Here is a 22,181-nt window from a genome sequence, read left to right as displayed (position 1 = left end):
TATTCTTTATGCTAATAGTACTACTGGTTCATTGTATTTTTTTTTAAACCACAGAGTATTAGAAGTTTACTAGCATGCATTTCTGCCATCTTCTGCCCCTCTCACCCATGAAGGTAGAAGTAATAACTACACACACAAAAGTAGAAATAATAACTTAAAGAGCCCATGTTATTCACCATCTAGCTCCAGCTGTAGTCAGTTTTCACGGCACCTTCTCAGTAATGCATCTGATTTTCCAAATTTGTTTCAATTTAAATAAGCCAGTATGCAGATGAGGAGAAAACTCATGAGGTTGTTTAAGTCAAATGAAGGCAATTCTGTAATATCAGATAACAATTTCCCCATTTTCTTATAAGTCCAGGAAAAACACTATGTTCACATGCTGAGTGTGCAGGAAAATACTTCCCACAGGTGTGTCTTCTGTGTGTCAGCCACAACTCAGTGTACAGGGCAAGCTAACGAAAATATGATACTGCACCTGCTTCTGTAAGCTGTCTATTCTGAGACAACAAAATTGACAAAAACTGTCACTGGGTGTGAGGTGTGAGGTATGAGGTGTGAGGTGTACATTTTCGGTCACAGCCCTCAAGGAGCTGAGTCAGGAGAATTGTGAGTTAAGACTAGTCTGAGCCACAGAGTATGTCTGCATGTGTTAAAAACAAAAACAAACAAGAGTAGATGACAGACTGAAGGTAGCCAAGGGAAGACATAGGTGGTGACCCACGCTGGCAAACATCTGCCAGTGAGTGAGCAGGGTTTCATGAGAACGAGGAAGAAGAATGGAAAACCCTGAACAGAGACTGGAATGAGAGCTGAGTAAGACTTACCTTCAAAAACAAGGGCCCCAAAGAGACAGTTTAAAGAAACGACTGAACTTGATGATAGGTTTGATGTTGTGGGCAAAGGAAGGAGACACCTGATGGGGGAAGTACGTCTATGTATGTTTATCTTATTGATTGTTTAATAAAGTTCTGCTTGGCCAATGAAACGGCAAGTTAGGCAGGACTAGGAGTCAAAGAGGATTCTGGGAAATGTAGTAGAGAAGTGGTGATCCAGGAAGGAAGTGACATAGCAAGGAGACTCATAGTTAAAGAAGGAGAAACAGGAAGCGTCCCTCTTTCCCCTTCGCCTCCTCTAGCAGCAGGATGTGATCCACCGGCAAGGAGGGACGCCAATAAGGCATCCAATAAGATAAGTCTTATAAAATATATAGATGTATGATAATTGAGACTGAACTAACAGACGAGAATCTTAGTCATTGGCCAAGCAGCTTTGAACCTAATACAAGTTTCTGTGTATTCATTTGGGCCTAACTCAGGCGGGCAGCTGGCGTAAAGCTCACACGTGGCAGTGGGGCTCAGGCAGCTTTTGTCGGAAAGATTTATCGTAACAGACACCAGTCAGAGATGCCACCTGAGTGTGCGGTGAGGGTGATAGCTTTACTAACAGACATGGGATTGACTCATCAGTTTATAAAGCAGCTGCATAATTGTTTGTGTTTGAAATGACGAAAGCTCTCAGTGTGGGCATACAATTGTATGCACTGAGCAGTAGGGAGGGTACAAGTGTCTGTCTGAGAGCCCAGGCTGGATACAGAGAACGTGGGACTCACCTGTGATGAAGAAGGCAAGTGTGGGGTCACAAAGGGAACAGAGGAGTCTAAGGTTAGCCCACCAAGAAACCACGTGCATTTCTGTAAACAGAAGAACCCCATGATTTCACTTACTATACGGCTCACAAAGGCTTTTAATGGGATGATATGTAACACTGCCCAAATCTACTCCATTTCACAGATGAGCCAATCTCTGATTATTAAATTGTCACAAATCTGGTTTTAGAAGGTTTCTTCTTTTTTCTTTTCATGACTCTCAGTCATGCCTGTGCCTGCCAAGTGCTAGAATTACAGGTGTGTGCCACTGAGGGACACAGTGTGCCAGTCACCATTTCAGTCCTGAGATGGAGGACAGAGGGAGGCAGGCCAACCCAAGTCTTTGCTCTTTATATCTAAATCTGCAAATTATATTCTCATTGACCTAGAAATAGAAATGCAAAAAGGGCCCTTTTTCTTAATTACCTGTGTAATTTAATAGCAGTGATGTGTGGGTTTGTGCTACACTTCCAAAATCAGAATCCCCATGGGAGGCTGCTGACCCTGCTGCTATTAAGAACTCCACAGGCAATGTGAGTTTTCAGTGATGATTGGGAACTACTGCTGTAGAGCATATTCTGGAATTATAGAAGCACTAGAAAACATTTATCCAAACGTAGGAAATAGAGTTGAGGACCCTTGGCAGCATTTGAAAGCTTGAATTCCATATAACAACCTCACCAGGGAAGGAAGTTCATTAAAAGAAATTAGTGAATTAATAGAAAAAAATAGCAAAATGACCTTTAAATACACCCGAGGAACAAGAATATGATGCAAAATCTTATTGGGAACCAGAGTCTCCATTTATAAATTTTATAAGATTATGTTCATGAATAACAAAAGACTTAATATATTCAAAACAAGCAATGCTGAACAAAATTCGAAACTCTTTGCAGTAGATCTCTTTGAATGGTTAAATGACAACTGTGGGAGCTTGTTTGGAGACATTATTTTGGACGTTGGGTTGATGAGTTATTAAGCAAACACAAGGACTTGAGTGTATTCCCCAGAACTCACATGGTGGCATGTGCTTCTAATCTCAGTGCTGGGGAAGTGGAAATGGGCACATTCCCAGGGGCTTGCTGGCCATCTTACGTTAATAGGTGAGCCAGCCTAGAGACCCTGTCTCAGTAAAAAGGAAGCTGGCTCTGGTGGGATGACACTCAAAATTGACCTTTGCTGCTTTCCTCATGCATGGACACATGCAGGTTTGTATATGCACATACAAACACGCGGAGTTCAGCAGTTAAACCACTTCATGGGTTAGATTTGTGAAGCAATGGCAAACGTAAGAAGTTGACTGGTTCTTGCATACAATTTCTATATAGCGGTTACAAGGCAAAAATGTACCTACAGGGTGATTTTAAATATTGCTTGTTACTTTCCTGGCATAGATTCGGTATGTATATGCTCATTCATGCGTGTATGAGCACACATACATGTGCCATTGTGCTTGTGCTTGCATACACTTGGAGGCCGATAGCTGATGTCAAGTGTCTTCCTTGGTCACCATACATATTGAGGCAGAGTCTCATGCCGAACCTGGAGCTTGCCATTCCAGCTAGTCTAGCACACTAAGAGGGTTCCCTGTCTTTGCCCCATACTAATCTCCCCCGTGCCTTGTGATGTGGGATTACAGACAGCTCATCACACGAACCCACCTTTTATGTGGGTTCCAGGGATCCAAACTCCTGGTCGATTTACCCAGAGAGTCATCTCCCCAGGCCTTAGAGAGCTTCTTACGGACAGAGAAATGACCCAATTACAGATAATTTGGGCACAATAGCAGGAAGCAGTTACAGTACAGATGTATTTTCTTGCTGACAAGAAATGTAAAATAAAGGACTTTAAATGTTTAGGAACAGTGTCATAAATTGTTACAAGTTATAGATAATGTTGTAAAAGGTGTGATTTAGAAAATACCATGGTAAAAGGAAACAGATAGCCATAAACACATTTGCTTAATTTATTCTGTGATTTCAGTTCTCAAAAAAATCGTCAGGAAAAATAGCTGTATTTGTGATGATCATTATAGTAGTAGATACAGTAGCAAAAATACTCATAAAGCAACATAAATGCTCAGTGCTGGAGGACAAATTTGATGTTATAATGAACAGCAGAATGCGCTTTTCATGCAGCCAGTAAGATAATAGTTACCAAAATCATAAAAATCGCAAATGTTTATTTTCTAATATTAAGTCAAAAAGTATCCATTGAGGATGCTAAGCAGAATCATAACTAAATACATGTTTACATATACTTAAGACAGATACTTGGATGTATTTCTTGAGACTAGGTTTAAGATGTCTTCATTTCATGTGTACTTGTTGAATGCCCACAATGCATCAGCCTCTTGGATTACAGTATAGAAACCAGGTCGGCCTCATGGCTCTGGTGGAAATTAAGCTCCATTTTATCTTCCTTTTTAAACTTTTCTTAAGTTTCCTGATTTAATAGCAATCTTTGCTATTATAAATTAAGCACCTCAATAAATTTAAATGTTCATAATTGGGCTCTTGTTTTTTTTTTTATGTTCTAGTTTACTCTAGCGTAGAACACTCAAGGAGGTAGCTCTTTTCATTTTTACTTCGTGGAAAGTACAGACTTTCCCTTCCTGTTTGCACTTGTGAGATGACAGGTTTATTCCTTAAGCATATAATTACTGGAGTCCTTGCATTGATCTTGTGATTGGCTGGAGGAGCGCTGAGGACATATGCCTGGGGCTGTTTCCCTGCTCACACCAGCTCGCACGCCCTCACACACGTGCTTATGTCACACCAGCTCACACACCCTCACACACGTGCTTATGTCACACCAGCTCACACGCCCTCACACACGTGCTTATGTCACACCAGCTCACACGCTCTCACACACGTGCTTATGTCACACCAGCTCGCACGCCCTCACACATGTGCTTATGCCACACCAGCTCACACGCTCTCACACACGTGCTTATGTCACACCAGCTTGTACACTCTCACACATGCTTATGTCACAACAGCTCGCACGCTCTCACACACGTGCTTATGTCACACCAGCTTGTACACTCTCACACACGTGCTTATGTCACACCAGCTTGTACACTCTCACACATGCTTATGCATAGTGCTTTTTGAGTCAGACTCTTCCATTAAAATGTCATTTTATATTTTATTGCAAATGTTATTTCCCAAAAAGGACTTAGATAATGAGCACAAACTGGGCATTTTTTAAAACCTTTTATCTATTTTGCAACTTTATCTGGAAAAAGAGATAAAAAGGTTCTGTTTTTTAGCATGCTAATGAAATCAGAGCTGCTTTTATATGCATTACTTTGGATGACCTTCAGATTTTTCAAAAGCAAGTATTTTGCATAAATACAGGGGATACTATAGGTAATTATAAAAAACTGTGAAGTGGCATTTAAATGTTAAGCAAGTAAAATTGATCTTTGATGTGACAACTATATTTCTGTCTCTGTGCTCCTATTTGAGGGACATTATTGACAAAACTAAAATAACACGTGGGCCGGTCATTTTATCTTTCTGTTCGTAGGGAGAATGCTAGAGCTAACTATTAAGAGTACTCTGAAGTAGTATTTTCAATGTTAAGAATAAATACAACCAATCAGGTTAGATGGGTCAGCAGAAGTCATCTCCCCCCAAGCCTGAGGTCCAGCGTCAGTCAATACCTAAGCCCTACATGGTGGAAGGGAAGAACTGAGTCCTGGAAGTTGTCCTGTGACCTCCACATGTGCAACATGGAATATGCACATACAAATACAGACAAATATGTGTACACACACATACACACACATACACACACACTCACAGACACACACACACACACACACACACACACACACACACACACACACACACACACACAGTGTGGTGGTTTGAAAGAAAATGGCCCCCAAAGGGAGTGGCACTATTAGGAGGTGTGGCTTTGTTGGACTAAGTGTGGCCTTGGTGGAGGAAGTGTGTCATTGTGGGGGTGGGCTTTGTGGTCTCCTATGCTCAAGCTACTCCCAGTGTGACAGTTCACTTCCTGTTGCCTGTGGATCAAGATGTAGAACTCTCAGCTCCTTCTCCTGCACCATGTCTGCCTACATGCTGCCATGCTTCTCACCATGATGACAGTGGACTAAACCTCCGAAACAGTAAGCCAGCCCCAACTAAATGTTTTTCTTTATGAGAGCTGCTGTGGTCATAGTGTCTCTTCACTTCACAGCAATAGAAACCTAAGACACAGTAAAGCTGATCTGAAGAAAACTGTATTCCTTCTTTTATTATTGTTACCTACATGTATATACTTGAGTTTTTAATGACGTTTTCTCTCTCTGTTTTTGACTGATCATTGGCCATAATACATGTGGGCTAATGATCTGGAATCTTTATTTCCACATGCTCTTTAGTTTCAGCATCTTGAAGTTGTCATAACAGTAAACAAAGTTTCAAAAGTTCGCAGACTACACTGTCCAGATTTGCCAAAGTTCCTTCTACAGCTGGACTTCAATAAACCTGTGGTTTTTAAATGTGGCATGTTAGGGTTTTATATTAAATACATATTATTAGTAATAAATAGTACCTAATAAGCTATTAATCACTCTGTTTTTAGTCAGTGTTCTATTACTGTGAAGAGACACCATGACCATGGGGCTTACTTACAGTCTCGGAAATGTAGTCCATTAGCATCCTTGTGGCAAATAGGCAGGTATGGTGCTGGAGAAGCAGCTGAGAGATCTGGATCTGGATCAGCAGGCAGCAGGAAGAAAGACATTGGGTCTGGCTTGGGGTCCTTGAAACCCCGAATCCTACCCCCCAGTGACACATTTCCTTCAACAAGAAGGAAGTTGCCCTGGCTCCTTACCCTCATCTAGGGCCCCTCCCTGATGACTGAGCATTCAGATCTGTGAGCCTATGGGGACTGACTCAAACCCACACTCGCTTATTTTTATACATACATACATTTTATACATACATTTTTATACGTACATAATGCATTCTGATTATTTCCCCTTCCTCCCCCTCATCCCCACCAGCCACTTTCCTGGATTCATGACTTTGGGGTTTGTTTTGTTCTCTGTTTATTTTAGCCAAGATCCTCTGTGTAATCACTGGAGTTAGACTTTGCACTGGAGCATGGTGGGGTCACTAAGGGCCACACAGCTGAAGGCAATGACTCCTTCTCCCCAGGCACCGATCAGTAGTGAGTAGTTAGAGGTAGAGCCCTGAGCCCCTCCTCCTCCATGCCTGACTGTTGATGTCCCTATTCTTGTGCAGACACAGCATAGGGGTCTGCTGCAGCTGTGAGTTTGTGATTGTGGCTTGCCCAGGGCATGGCATTTCACAGCCCTTTCCCCTGTCTTACAGCTCGTACAGTCCTGCCCACCCCCATCCCATCCACTATGCTCCCTGAGCCTTAGAAGTGATGACATGAATGTTTTGTTAAGGGCCAGGCACTTGTACACCCCCTTGGCTCAGCATTCTTTGTAGCCATCAGTTCCTAAACTCACTCACCCTATTCACTGGAAAAAGAGGCTTCCCTGATTAAGGCTCCAAGTGGCGTTTATCTTGGGCAGCTGAAGATTGTTCTGAGGCATGGCTTTAGGCTACCCTAGAGGGTATCAAGGAGTGAGGCTAGGGGTACCAGTCCTTTTTCTGGAACCTGCGGTATTGACTATGTGCCCAGAGGCATGGATGGGGCAGATTCCAGGGAATGTCTGTCTTGGAGTTGTAAAGATTCTTAAATATGAATGTACATGTTAAAGAATTTGAGTCAGTTCAGTCCAAAGGTGCTTGCCTTACAAGCATGAGGACCTGAGTTTAGGCCTCATAACCAGTGTAGAAAAAGCTAGGTATGGAGGCCCATGCTTATAAACCCAGTGCAGGGGATCCCTGGAGTACTTGCTGGCCAGCTAGTCTAGTCTACTTGGCAAGTTCCAATGAGCTACTTACTCTGTCTTCAGAAAATGAGGTAGGATGGTACCTGAGGGGCAATAACCAAGGAACCAAGGCTGTCCTCTGGCTTAACACTCAAGCGTGTGTGCACATGCACACACACACACACACACAGAGAGGGAGAGAGGGAGGGATGGAGAGAAACATAGAGGGAGAGATATGGAAAGAGACACAAAGAAACAGAGAGAAAGAAAGAGAAAGGGAGAGACATAGAGAGAGACACAGGCACACAGAGAATATAAATCAGAATTAAAAAAATACAGGTCTTATGTCACTATTTAAAATATTTTAAATGCCAGTAGCTCTAAACTATAAACAGGAATGTCTTAATTTGGGTTTCTATTGCTGTGAGGAGAAGCCATGACCATATCAACTCTTTTTTTTTTTTTAAAGATTTTATTTATTATGTATACAACATGTATATCTGCACAACAGTAGAGGGCACCAAATCTCATAATGGATGGTTGTGAGTCACCATGTGGTTGCTGGGAATTGAACTCAGGACCTCTGGAAGAGCAGCTAGTGCTCTTAACCTCTTAACCTCTGAGCCATCTCTCTAACCCGACCACAGTGACTCTTATAAAGAAAACATTTAACTGAGGCAGCTCACTTACAGTTCAGGTTCAGTCCTTCATGGCAAGGAGCATGGCCGCATGCAGGCAGACATGGTGCTGGAACTGAGAGTCCTTACATCTTGACTCAAAGGCAACAGGAAGTCAACTGACTGTCACACTGAGTGAAGTTTGAGAAAAAGACTTCAGAGCCAGCTCCCACAGAAACACACTTCCAACAGAAGGTGCAGCCCAGATTAAAGGTGTACCCTCCAGCCTCAAGGTTTGGATTAAAAGTGTGTGTTGTTCAGCCTTCTCCAACAAGGCCACACTTCCTCCAACAAGGCCAGGCTTCCTAATACATTCACAACTACCACAAGGAATTTGTTTGGTTCTTAAACTATTTTTGACACCAGTCAGAAGTAAGGACTCCAGCTAATGACCTGAGCAAGTTATTCTTCAGTGCCTTTTGTGAGCACAGTGACACTCCTGAACAATGGAGATGGAAAGAAGGCACATTAGCTACTTTTCTGCTCATGTGACAGAACACCATGACCAAGGCAACTCGGAGAAGAAAGAGTTTGTTTTGGCTTATGGTTGCAGAGGGTCAGAGTCCATAATGGCTGATTGGAGGCAGTAGGCAGGCATGGCAGCTGGAAATAGGGTGCTGAGAACTCACATTTTGAACTGGGAGCACAAAGCAGAGAGAACAATTGGAAATGGTGCTGAGAACTCACATTTTGAACTGGGAGCACAAAGCAGAGAGAACAATTGGAAATGAGTCTCAAAGCTGGCCTCTAGTGACATACTGCCTCCAACAAGGCCACACCTTCTAAACCTCAAACAGTGCCACAAACTGGGGAGCAAGTGTCAAGTATGTGAGACTATAGCAACAGTCTCATTCAAAGACCCACAAAGGGTCTCCCCTGGGGGAGTGCAGGGGCCTTCAGAAGTCTTCACAAGTATTCTTGTCTAACCCAGCCCAAGTCTTCATGTGGGCAAGAATTGCTTAAGATAACTCTCCTACCATTTTTATTGGCTCAGCAATTTGTATTTCTTTTATCTGGACCAATAGGAACATGCAGTTCCTCCACAGGAAGACTTGATCCAGGACTGTATCTGAAGGCAAACTTGGCTACCTATCATAAGCACTTAGGAAATCAGGGTGCATAGGAATCATTCAAATGGAAGCTTTGCCTAAAAACAGTAGAAGGTCTGTTTATATTAAACATGATAGTGAATGTGATTTATTTGCTGGAAAAGGTCTTAATAAAGATTGAGTCAAAGTTAATGTGCATAGATATTTACAGTGCATGCTTGAATGGAGCCCTCTGAAAACACAAGTTTCCCAGAAATAATGCCACTTGAAGTCACTCTCTCTCTCTCTCTCTCTCTCTCTCTCTCTCTCTCTCTCTCTCTCTCTTTTGTCTTCACGTTTATATCTGGCTAGAAGGGAAAAAGAAAAATAAGCACATGAAAGTAAAATCGTATGTGGCTTATTTTAATTTCCATAGCATTCAAGTAGAGATGTTGATTTTTTAGGTCCATTAGAGTCTCAGCATGGTGACACCATGCCTTGATAAGTTTGCATATTTAGAGGTCTCCCCTGGAGCAAGAGAGATAGAGAACACATGGAAAAGTAATTAATTTTGCAATAGGAGGTTGAGGGAACTTTTCTGGCATTCATTTCAGAAGAGAGCTGATATTAAAGAGGACAGTAATAGGGATGCATTTTGAGATAATAGAACCGAAGATCCAAGTGTTCTTTTAATGGAACTGTTGGCTCTCATAATTATATTAACACTGACTCTAGAATAAAGCAGTTCCAACATTGGGAAGACAAATAAATATTAAAAAATAGAATTCTCATTTAATTGATAACTCCAGTTCTATTCACTGAATCTTTATAAAACTTTTAGATTTCTGGGAACTTCAAATTTGTGTAAAGACTTACTCCCTTTCTCCTCTGTCAAAAGGTTTTCCACTTCCTCTCTATAAAAAATGTCAATTCTTAATGGACTACCTCTTGTCTGAGCATGTAAAAACACTGGAAGGAAAAAGATACCAAAGATACGGGATTGTGGCAGAGAGGTGGCTGAGAACATACTGCTCTTGTCGATGAGCAGAGTTTAGTTCCTGGCCCCAGCACCCACATCTGGAAGTGTACAGCCACCTGTAACTCCCAGTCCAGGGGATCTGATGTCTCTGGCGTCTGTAGGCACTTGCACTCTCTCTCTCTCTCTCTCTCTCTCTCTCTCTCTCTCTCTCTCTCTCTCTCTCTCTCACACACACACACACACAGTGGGATTGAAGGAAATATTAATTACTAGAAGGTAAAGTGACAGCAGAGCCATAGAATTATGATCGTTGAAGGCAGCAGTAACCCAAATGCTCAGACTTCTTTGCCTCTTCTGTGTTCTCCCACTCTCCAAAGCCCCTTTCTTATTCTGAATTCACATGCGTTCTCCCTAGCATGGAGGTTACAGGCACATGGCACCACACTCAGCTTTTTCTGGGGACTGAGGAGCTGAACTCTCATCTCATACCTGCACAGCAAGCACTTTGCTGCTGAAGCCATCTCCCCAGGCTCCATAGCAAGCCAGTGCTTCACGCTTCCTCTGGTGTAACCAGAGACTGAACCTGGGGTTGATCAGGCATGAGAGGCAAATACTCTACCCCTGAGCAATGGCCCCTGCCCTTCCAAACCCCTTTTCTATCTATCTATTTGGTCCTCCTTTTTCTTTACACCTATGTTTAAAATGGGGACTACCGCTGGGCCCACCTTACGTACAGATAGCTTGACATCGCTGAGTTCTGAGGCATTTTGAATCATTAGAGAGTAGGTACAAAGAAAGAAGAGAGTAAAATCCTAGTGTTTTAAATTTCCCTTTTGTGCCTTGTACATGAAAATTGTATTCTGATTTATTATGCATCTGCTTCCCTTCAACCAATGCCTCCAGCCTGTTTGCTGTCAGCTCTGTAGCCTAGAGCTGATTATTTAGGGGAAATTTGTGGGGCCATCTGGGAACTTGGGCAACTTGAGTTTCTATCTAATTTCTAATACATGTTTTGATCAATGCTAATTATGTGGCTTATTTCATTATTTATCCCCCTGCCTGTTTACTATTAGAAAAGCATTTCATAATTGGAAATGAATTGTTTTCCAAAGGCTTTGGATTTGGCGTCCCTGTCCACAGAGCATTCTCAGTACAAGGACTGGTGGTGGAAAGTGCAGATCGGAAAGTGTTACTACAGGTAAAATCTTCATTATTAGTGAAAGTCTTACAAGTGGAAATATTTTTATGTCATCAAAAAATGAAATAGATGATGATGAAAAAAAAAAAAAAAACCTCTCCTCATGAAGCAGTGACAACTTGGGATTATTTGAGCAAACATTTTCTGAACCATCACATGACAGCAGTAAGAACTGGTGTCCTGAGAACTTGTCATACAAGGAAGCTGAGGCCAGAGCTTGGTTATGACTTTCATCATGAGCTGGCTAATGACAGACCTGGGACTAGAACCCAGAGTGTTCACTTCAGTCTCTCAGTTCCTCACTTACACAAATGCCTCACATCTGTAGAGTAGCCTGCAGATAAGAACCAGCTTGTGTGTACGTTACTTCATCTCACTTAAGACTGGTGACACCTGGAGGTGGCTGTTCACTCAGGTGAGGAAACTTGATTCCTATTATTATGGAAGCAAGGGCGTGGCACACTGGGAACCCAGAGAATGAGCTTGTGATGTCAACTGGGGAGATCAAAATGCTTTACTAGAGGATGTAGCCCGAAGTAGATGTCAGCCTTTGTCCCTGGCCATTTCGTTCTACTGACCCTACCTCTCTGTTCTCAAAGTTCCTCTCCTACTACCCAACCCCACTCCAGTGCCCGGAGTCTGGATTTTTTATTATTACTTACTCCGGTGGTTCTCAACCCTCCTAATACTGATACCCTTTAATACAGTTCTTGTTGTGGTGAACCCAAGCCATAAAATTATCTTCATTGCTACTCACAACCATAATTTTTCGACTGCTATGAGTCATAATGTAAATATCTGATGTGCAGGATATGTGTGTGCTATGCAACCCATGTGACCGCCAAAGGGGTCATGACCCACAAGTTGAGAACCACTTAATATCTTTGTTGAGTTCTTTCAGTAACTTCTTTCCTGGGTTTTCTGCCTCCAGTCTCTCATCTCATCAAGTCTTCCTAAGTATTGTAAGGGGAGCTGTGCACGCACAGCTGCTGTTGGGTTCCTTGATGAGTCTCCATTTGGACTGTTAGTGTAGTCCAATGCTGCTGTCCCAGTCTGCCTGCTTTCCTGTATCTCTCACTGTTTGCATTGTTACGTCCTTCTCAATTAAACTAGATTCCTTTGATAACATTTTACACATAGTCTGTGGAATGGATGGGACCTTTGAAGAGGAAGGGACGTCTTCCTCATCACATGCCCCCTAACTTTACACTAATCTGTTGAAGCCACCTGATATCACTTTAATCCCGTGTTTCCAGCAGCTGCTAGTATATCAGCTACACCAATGTTTGAAATCTAGATCATGAAAAAATGTTCAGAGCTAGTTTTTCAACCTTTATGTGAAATTAGCACAATGGAGCATATTATAAATCATTTTTAGTTTATTTTACAAAAAATATATCTAGGTAGCTCATAGATTGCTAAGAATGAATAGTTATCAGAAAGCATGACAGGTCTACTAGGGACAAGCCGAATGAAAGCCACCAAAGCTTCGGTGGATGTTTTGGTGGCAACCACGCTTCCTGGATCACAGAGGTGGACACTGACATCAAGACAGTCATTTGGGCAAGGAGCAAGTTTCAGAGTCACAGAGGAAGCAATCTACTAAGGGTAAAGGCAAACAAGGCCTATAGAAAATTGATGATCTAGCTGTAGTGTGCAAGTGTCGATTGTTGCTTTCATTAGAACAGTATAGGGATAACCAAAGGGGGCTAGGGGCTGTCTTAGGGAAGGAGGTATTTTCAAAGAAACGCTGTCCTTCAGTTCTTCCAGCGAAGTGGCAGCTCCACAGTTATCCAGGTCACTTGCCATATGTGCAGCTGATCATAAGCTCTCGTGGTGGTGAACTGATATGACCCTGTGAGAGATGGTTCCTGTTGCAATTAGGTTGTAGTCTTTACACACGGTCTGAGGCTTAGATAGCTGATAACTATGGGAGACAGGTGGCTTTTTGCTAACTTCTGTCAACATACATGTTACTATCAGTGAGCAAAGCATCACCTGCTTGGGTATATGCTTGCTCTAGGATAAGATGTGTCTGTTTGTATCCTCAGGGTTTGAAAAAACAATGATGCAGTGTTGATTTTTAAGTGAATGTCTGATTGTTTTTAATGACTATTTCTAGGTTAGGAATGTACCGCGAAGCAGAGAAGCAGTTTAAGTCAGCCCTGAAGCAGCAGGAAATGGTAGACACATTTCTCTATCTGGCGAAAGTAAGTATTCTTGAGTGAAAACTGTCTTCAAAAGGTGCTGGCCACTGCATGGGGAAAGTTGCCAGTTCCTTCTGGAATATTTGGCAAGTTAATATGTTCAGAGTTATTTTTTATAGCAAGTGAAAAATAGCATATGGAGGGTACCCATGGCACAAGGAGTAGAAAAGGCTGTGGAAAAAGAAGAAAATCCCTTTGACAGATGCTTACTAGGACAGAAGGAAACACCGTAGACTCACTGCCCTGTCAGTAGCAGAAAAGCATTTCTACAATCTATTTTGTCTAAACCCAAGCTTCAAAGCAGGACTTCACTGTATAGTCCAGACAGACATTGAACTTGCCATCCTCCTGCCTCAACTTCCTGGGTAGCTGAGATTCCAGGCCTGTGCAATGGAGCCCTGCTCTAAGAACAGGGACCATTTCATAAATTGTGTTATAGGACATTAGTTACTCAGCTCTGAGCACAATAGGGTATTGTAGCAGGCTTGTTAATAAAAGCAGATTCGTTTAATACACACAGTAACTGTAAAGGATAGGTTTTATACTTCCCTTTGTGCTTTGAGACTGCAAGAGATCAGGTTTTCATCAGTGTCACTGGACTGTTAGCAGTAAGCATTCAAGTCCATTGTACTGGTTGAATGATTTGACTTGTAACTCCACAGGCCACCTAGAATTTTTCAATACATATTGGACATTCCTAATATGAATATCTGAAATCTGGATGCTACAAGTGGAAAATTTATGGGATATGTCACAGTCAAAACACAGGTGCAATAAAATTAGTGTGTAAAGATGTCTTACATGTAGATGGAAAAAAAAATCTGAAGAGAGGCTCAGCAGTTAAAGCATTTGTTGCTCTTCCAGAGGATCCAGCTCAATCCCAGCACCCACATGGGGGCTCACACAACTCCAGTTCCAAGAGATCTGACACCATGTTTTGGCCTCCAAGAGTTCCATGCACATATAGGTGGACAAACATACATGCAGACAAAACCCCATATACATAAAAATAAAAAAATTTACATCAATGAATTTCATGTTTAGAATTGTGTTCTATAAAACTCCAGATTACCCCCCAAATCAGAAATTAGGAACACTTCTGTGTAAAACATTTCAGAGAAGGGAAGCTCTACTTGTATTGGAGTAAAGTCACCTCCTGAGCCTCTTCAAGGCCGATTTGAAAGAAAACATTTGATGAAGTGGTAGTTATTACATTATTGTGGCTTATCTATAAAAAATTTTCCAAGAAGTGTGCTATGAGCAGGAAAAATGTAAGAGCTGGAAGTGGGGAAAGGGGGCTGTGAAGGGCTCGCTTCTGGAATAACACAGCCAGTTGCAATCATGATTTCATAGCAGTTACAGTTGCATGAGACTAAACCTAAAATCAGCCAATCATGGATTGAAGAAAGGGCCATACTCCACCCCACTGAACCTTTGGCTACTGGTATATTCTAGGGAAAGGACAGCCATTGTCTTCAGTTGTGTATCCATTGGTGAGCCCTGCAAGCTCCAGTGGGTAACTTGAAATCCATAGTCATGCACACTACCCTGGTTGAATTCAGTGGGCCAAGAAACAAAACAAAAATATGTGAATGTCAGAAAAGGACTTATAGGGAGTGGAGAGTTGGTGTGGGCAGTGGAGAGATGTTCCCCTGACCCTTTCTTGTATTTCCCAGTCTTTGTGACAATAATATCCCCACAGTAAGCATTTCTTGGGATGATAAATTTTACATAAAATGTGTAGATAAACTGTAAAGTCATTATTTGAATCTATGTCTGTGGAAATTATTTAATTTCTGGGAGAAAATTTGTTCCTTATCAATAATTAAAACTTGTCACGAAAATGCTATTATTTTAAAAAAAAACAGTGAAGTAATCTTATTGAAATATATCTTGCTTTTTAGGTTTATATCATACTGGACCAACCCATGACTGCTTTAAATCTATTCAAACAAGGCTTAGATAAGTTTCCAGGAGAAGTGACCCTGCTTTGTGGAATTGCCAGGATCTATGAGGTAAGGTTCCTATTATTTTAAAAGTTGGTGTAAAATTGAGGTTGCGTGCTACTTTAAAAAGCTCACAGGCCCTTGGGGTCCTAGTAGGGAGCACAGTTTATAAAATTAAGATCATTGGCCGTGATTCAGCAGTATAAGGAGAGACTTTGCTGTGTGTGTTTAATTCAGCTAGGTTTTTATAAATACCCAGAGGTCAGGAATTTAACTTACTTTTCCTGTATGGGTAAACTGTTATCTCAGGACACTTAACAGTCCTTTCCCAAGATCTGTAACACCAAACATCTTTTTGTTTGTTTGCTGTCCATTTCTGGTAGCTATGCCTTGAGCTTTCTAGTCTGTTCCATTGGCCTGTATGTCCAACCTTTTATGAATCTTATTTACTGGCTACATTTCTATAGTTTTCTAATGGTACCGGGTAGGTGTGCCTTGTCAGGATTTCTGTCACAGTTTGGACTCTTACTTATTCTTACACATTTTAGATTTATGTTCTCACATTCTATAGAAAAGTGTCAGTGAGTTTTCTTCCCTGCTAATTATTACAATGATCCTGAGGCTAGATTAGACAATGCTACCACTTGGTTTTTCCCCTTTACAGTTGGAAACTTATCTCCCTACTCCTCCATATTGACTTTAAGACGGATACCTCAGGAACTATCTTTTTTAACCTTGCAGGCATAATGACTTAGGTTGACAATTAATATTTGATTGGCAAGCTGCCTTTCCATACTCAAGTATGACATAACTCTTCAGTTGCTTTATTCATTTTTGTCCTCCAGTGAATATTTTGTCATCATTCCCAGAAAGGCTGTGGTGGGAGTCACCAAGACATGCTAAAGTTCAGTGCTTTAGTAAGACTCCCAAAAAACAGCATACAACACACCGACAAGGAACATTTCATTAGTGTATAAAAGACACAAAACAAAGTCAGTAAAGGGAAAGTTCAGAGGAAGCAAGGGATGAGATGAGCTTCCAAAAGACCTCTGCTAATGACACTACAACATCTACATATTTAGCCAGGGAACCAATGATAGACAAAAGTACAGATACCACCAAAGTCTGCATGTGGGGGGGGGGGAGCAGTGAATTTTATTGGGATTACTCACAGGAATATAGGTGGAGGGTTACCTGAACAAGAATGGCTCAAAGACAGTTGCATCACCAAAGCCCATCCAAAGCATGGGTGGTGACAGCTCATACAAGCTGGCAACCTGAAACATACAGCCAACCTGCAGGCAGGCAACTCAACAGGTTGGAGACTTGTCTTTTTCAGGCAGCGCAAGTGGTCTAGACTTTTCCAGGTAGCTCTGCTGATCTTTGCTTCTCTTAGGCAGCTGCTTTCTCCAGGCCAATTGACTGGTTCGTCTTGTCTGAGCCTCTCCTGGAAGCTCAGCTTTTCTGAGAGAGCTACTCAGCAGCCTTGACGGTGTATGTCTGCTTGGGAAAGGGGAACCTAACAAATCTGGTCTGTTTTGGAGACTTCCTGAAACCTTTGAGTTGTTCACTTCTTGAGCTTAGTAGCTTCCTTGCAGGATGGAATGTTTCACCTCTGTTCAGAATATCCTTTTAATGAGCCTCTTGGCAGGGTAAAGTCACAACATGGAGTCACAAGGAACACACTTAATTCTTCCAGCAACAAGTTGTGACAACTCCTGCAGAGTGTTGTCTACCAGGAGTCTCACTAGAGACTGTGTGTGGACCCCATATGCCTATCATGTACCAGAGTTTTCCACACTTTTCTACAGTTAGCAGGAATCAGCACAAACCACATAGTACAAATGGTGTCACTTAGCAAGGCACTCTTGTCATCTGGGGAAAGTTTATTTGAGAGCAGGAATCAGCTGAGTTCCCCAGTGCATACCTTTCTAAGAATAGCAATATCAGGTCTGCTGTTAACTCCTTCCTGCACACGTGTATTCCCAGGTATAACTATGAATGGGTGTATTACTATGAATGAAGTGTTGCAATTTCTATTTGATAATGGTGAATAGGAATATATTGCTTTTTAAAAGTCAGTTTGATATTAGCCATTCTTTAAATTTCAAGATCTTGTCCATAGATGGGTTCTCTTAAATATCTTTTTTATAAATAAAAGAATCATCTGTGTATATAGTTCTGATGTTTTACTTTAAAAATTGATTCAAAATTTTAATGCTAAATAAAACAACCTTGTTTCTGTTTTCTTTAAATTCACTGGAAGATACTACTTGTAATATTGGTAAATTATTTTGCAAACAAAAGTGGAAGAGATTGAGCATGGCTATGACTAGATGATAGCTTGTAGATGATTTTTATTTTCTTATACTTTCTGTATGGATGAAAAAAAGAAATAAAAAGAAAAGAAAAGGAACATGACTGTTCCCAGGTTTCAGCACCAGATGAATAAGGAAGAAGGAAGAGAGGGGAGGGGAGGGGGGGGGGAGGGGAGGGAGGGGAGGGAGGGGAGGGGAAGGGAGGGGAGGGGAAGGGAGATATGACTTCTGGGTATAGTGGAGGAGAAAGTTTATTATAGGTAATTGGGGGAGCAAAGTTAGAGGCAGGGACATCTGGGAGCTGGAAGAGTCTAGAATGGACATGACCAGACTGAGCTGTGCCATGTGGGGCGGGTAGGGGAAGGGAGACTCAAGAGAGGGGAACCAGGTGCAGCAGCCAGTAGGCTCATAGGTACAAAAAGAGAGTGGGTACCAAAATGGTTATATCACTTAAGGAAGAGCAGCCCAGCCCCCTGGGCTGGAGAGTTCAGAATAGGGGGTGGAGTATGCCAGCCAGGAGGACCCTGTAACAGGTAGGGGCTGAAGCATGCAGAAGGAAACTGGCTGGCCAGGTCTGCTTTGATATGTTAAATAGGCACCTCAGTCATTTGTCCCAGGTCTGAAACCTAACACTATATTTTCAAAATCTAATACGAGAAATGTGAATTATGTGTTTTGTTTGTTGGATTTTATTTCTTGAGACAGGGTCTCTTTATGTAGCCCAGGCTGACCTAGAATTTACAACGTAGAGCAGGTTGTCTTTGAACATGGGGTGATGCTCTCCTCTCAGTCTCTCTAGTTCTGGGGTTACAGGTACAGGTTGCCACACCCTACTAAAGAATTGCTTTTGAATGAAAATAAGTAATTTTTAAATTGACTAGGAAAAAGTTTCCTTTTTGAAACCCAGCTTTAATAAATACACGCAGAAGACTTTGGCCAGTCAAAACAAAATGTCAATATTTTTTATCTTTACTTGTTGCGATCTTAAATAAATGGAGTATGAGTGAACCTTTGACCAAGATGCTTAGAGAGAAAATAAAACAGAGTCACCTTTGGAAGCCAGGGGAGTTCTTCCTGTGGCCAATAGTGGCTACTCCTTGGGTGGTGATTAGGCCATTAGACCCCATTTTGCACCTCTGAGACCCTTCGTCTTTCTATTTGACAAAAGATTTAGCTTATAACATCTTTAATCACAGCTACTTTTTCAGAAGAATTCCATCTATGCTTGTCTGTTGCAGTCACTGTTGCTAAGGCTGGGAGAGGCCGTGGCTCTGAACGGATTCTTTTTTTCTTTCCCTTTCATCAGGCTCCCTGACTGGCCTTCAACTTTCCATCCTCCTACCTCCATCTCCAGAGTGCTGGATTGCCGTTGTGACCACCACACCCAGTGGTCCTACAAATTATAGTCTTTCATTGGTTACCTTCTGCCCATCGCTCCTCTATGTGGAGCTTGCAGTAGCAGGGAGAAAGATGTAGAGAGGAAAGCAGCCTGCTTGTAGGGGCAGAGTAGAGTGTAGAGTAGAAATGGCTGCATCTCCCCCACCACCCCCGCCTTGGCTTCACAGTTAATTTCCTTTCTGCCAAAGCTTACCACACCAGAGTCAGATTTCTGGAGGATTTCTCTGCTCTTTTCGTGACAGCTGTTTGAAAGATAATTAGCTAAGTCCTTATTTGCAGACACACTGCATTTGCCTCTGAGGACTTTGCTTTTCTCTGGGGGTTTCTTCTGTTGTGTTCTTTTCCTATTGCCTTGTTCATTCTGTCATGGTCTATGTGTTTCCTGTGTTACGGTGAGCATGTACAGCCTCTGCTTCTTTGTGTTTCTAACAGACACTTAAGATATGTATCTTTGTTAAACTTTTTGACACTTTGGATTTTTTTTTTTGAGGCATTTTGATAGAAAGGCCCTCATTTCAACAATTCTTGTCCAAAATATATTTGAAATTAGAAACCTAACCCTGGAAATACTATTCTAGTGGCCCTCCAACTTTATCAACTTTATCGTGTGTGTGTGTGTGTGTGTGTGTGTGTGTGTGTGTGTGTGTGTGTGTAAATTGCCTCGGGCATATGTAAGAAGTGTGGCCCATGTATCTTTGACAAAGGCCTTTGTATTTTGAACCAACTCCTTTGCTGTTCTGAGCAAAACCACTGCTGTATTCACATCCTTAAGCTATTTGCAATTCTACTTCAAATAATCTGTAAGCACAGTTCATGTTTCATGAATTGGTTCAGAAATAACCACTTTAAAAATCACTTAGCTAATATCAAGTTTATCACACACATGAGGTAACATTTCCATACATGGAAATGTTATTTTAAGCATATATTATTAAAATCTATTCTAGAACTATTATGACTTAACCAGTTCTGATGCAGGAATAAGTTTAAGGACCAATAGAGTCCATATGAAAATTTAGGACTTGACAAAGTTTGGCTGTTAAGTCAATTGTATTCATAGGTTATTAATTAAATAATTTAAAATTAGATCAAGTGAGCAAATATTTCTTATATTAAAACAATGATTTCAGCCAGATTTAAATTGTGTGTATGTGTGTATATGTATGTGCACATGTGTGTGAGGTCAGAGGTCAACCTTGGTGTCAGGCCGTCGGAGCCATCTAACTTGTTTTTGAGACTGGGGACTCACCAATTAGTCTAGCTTGGCTGGACAGTAAGCCTCAGACTCCACCTCTCCATCACTGGAATTACATATGTTTGTCACCATGTCTTTTTTTTTTTTTTTAATGTGGTTTCTGGGGATTGAACTCAGGTCCTCAGTGTTCCTTTGACAAGAACTTTACTGACTGAGCCATGTCCTCAGCTCTCAGATTTAAACTTTATAAAAAGAGTTAAAACTCCAAAACATAAAACCATTCTAATAAAATATCCTGAAGAAAACAACTTAGTGAAGAAATGGTTTATTCAGCTTACAATTTCAGATTGAAACCCATCACCAAGGGGAAGTCAAGACAAGAATTCAAGCAGCTACACACAACCCACCTGTAGTTAAGAGCAAAGAGAATAAACACATCCTAGCTTGCTTTCAACTAGCTTTCTCCTTTAAGGCTGTTTAGGATGTCATGCCTAGGAAATGGTGACACCCACAGTGGGCAGGTCTTCCCTATAGAAAGAGTCAACGCAGGCCCCTGGAGACATCCCATACACTAACCTGATCTAAACAATTCTTCATTAAGAATCTTCCCAGGGGTTTCTAGGTTGTATCAAGCTGAGAGGTAAAACCGTCCAGCAAAGAAACCATGAACATTTCAGGAAAAAAAAATAGACACATTGTTTGTATAAATTAGAATGAGGAAAATCTTTTTTGTTTATTCACTTATTCTTTTGTGTATGGGTGGTTTTACCTGTGAGCCATCATGTGCGTGTTGGGAATGGAACTTGGGTCCTCTGGGAAAGCATCCAGTGCTCTTAACCACTGAGCCATCTATCACTCCTACCTGACAAAAAGCTTTTTAAACAAAACCAAGTAATGAAGCCAGAACAGGAAAGTCTGATATTTGAGAACTCTTATTTCCTATATAGCTTTCATATATACTGAGGCCAAGCATAGTGGTGTGTGCCTTCAGTCCCAGCACTGGGGAGGGAGAGGCAGGTGGAACTCTGTGAGCAAAAAAACAAAAAACAAAAAACAAAAAACAAACAAAAACAAAAAACAAAAAACAAACAAAAAACAAATAAAAAACAAAAAACCAAACCCCAAAAAACAAAATCCTATTTAGCAAAAGTAAAAATTTAAATAAAGTCAAACTCAAAGAGTTAAGGTATCACCCAGTTGTTGGGGGATATTGTTTTCAGGTGTGTGACTTTTGTTTATGCTGCATTTGTTTAACTCTGTGAAACTTTGATTCTTTGCCTTTCTAAAAGACCTGATGGTCTAATAAAGAGCTGAACACCTGGCCAATAGCAAGGCAGGAGCAAGGATAGGCAGGGCTGGCAGGCAGAGAGCATTAGTGGAAGGAGAAACAGGGGAAGAGGAGGAACGAGCGAACAAGTCAAGGAGGACGTCAGGAGCCAGCCACCCAGACCCCAGCCACCCAACCAGCCACAGAATAAGAGTGAAAGTAAGATATACAGAAGAAAAGGGGAAAGCCCAGAGGCAAAAGGTAAATGGGTTCATTTATGTTAAGAAACAAGCCAAGCTAAGGCCTAGTGTTCATAAGTAAGAATAAGACTCCTTGTGTGTAATTTATTTGGGTGCTTAGTGGTCCTCCCCCACAAATATGAAAGACAAAAGAGTAAAACTTCAAGCAACACCCAGTGAAAATGCCTATCATGCCTGGGGGAGATGACAGACAA

General features: G+C 41.5%; 1 protein-coding gene across 2 annotated transcripts in view; it reads left to right on the top strand.

Annotated features, from left to right (window-relative positions):
• The window catches only part of Ttc8 (tetratricopeptide repeat domain 8), a 62,311-nt gene that overhangs the window by 27,659 nt on the left and 12,471 nt on the right, over nucleotides 1-22,181 (top strand). For both annotated transcript variants that reach the window (XM_027419619.2, XM_027419618.2), the window contains 3 exons: nucleotides 11,311-11,396; nucleotides 13,519-13,606; nucleotides 15,508-15,618. In XM_027419619.2, coding sequence (XP_027275420.1) covers nucleotides 11,311-11,396; nucleotides 13,519-13,606; nucleotides 15,508-15,618 — 285 coding nt within the window. The remainder of the gene's footprint in view (nucleotides 1-11,310; nucleotides 11,397-13,518; nucleotides 13,607-15,507; nucleotides 15,619-22,181) is intronic.

This window comes from Cricetulus griseus, chromosome 5 (assembly GCF_003668045.3).
Source record: "Cricetulus griseus strain 17A/GY chromosome 5, alternate assembly CriGri-PICRH-1.0, whole genome shotgun sequence".
In the NCBI taxonomy this organism is placed as follows: domain Eukaryota; kingdom Metazoa; phylum Chordata; class Mammalia; order Rodentia; family Cricetidae; genus Cricetulus; species Cricetulus griseus.
The sequence above is the reverse complement of the archived record's forward strand: the minus strand, read 5'-3'. Positions and strand labels throughout refer to the sequence as shown.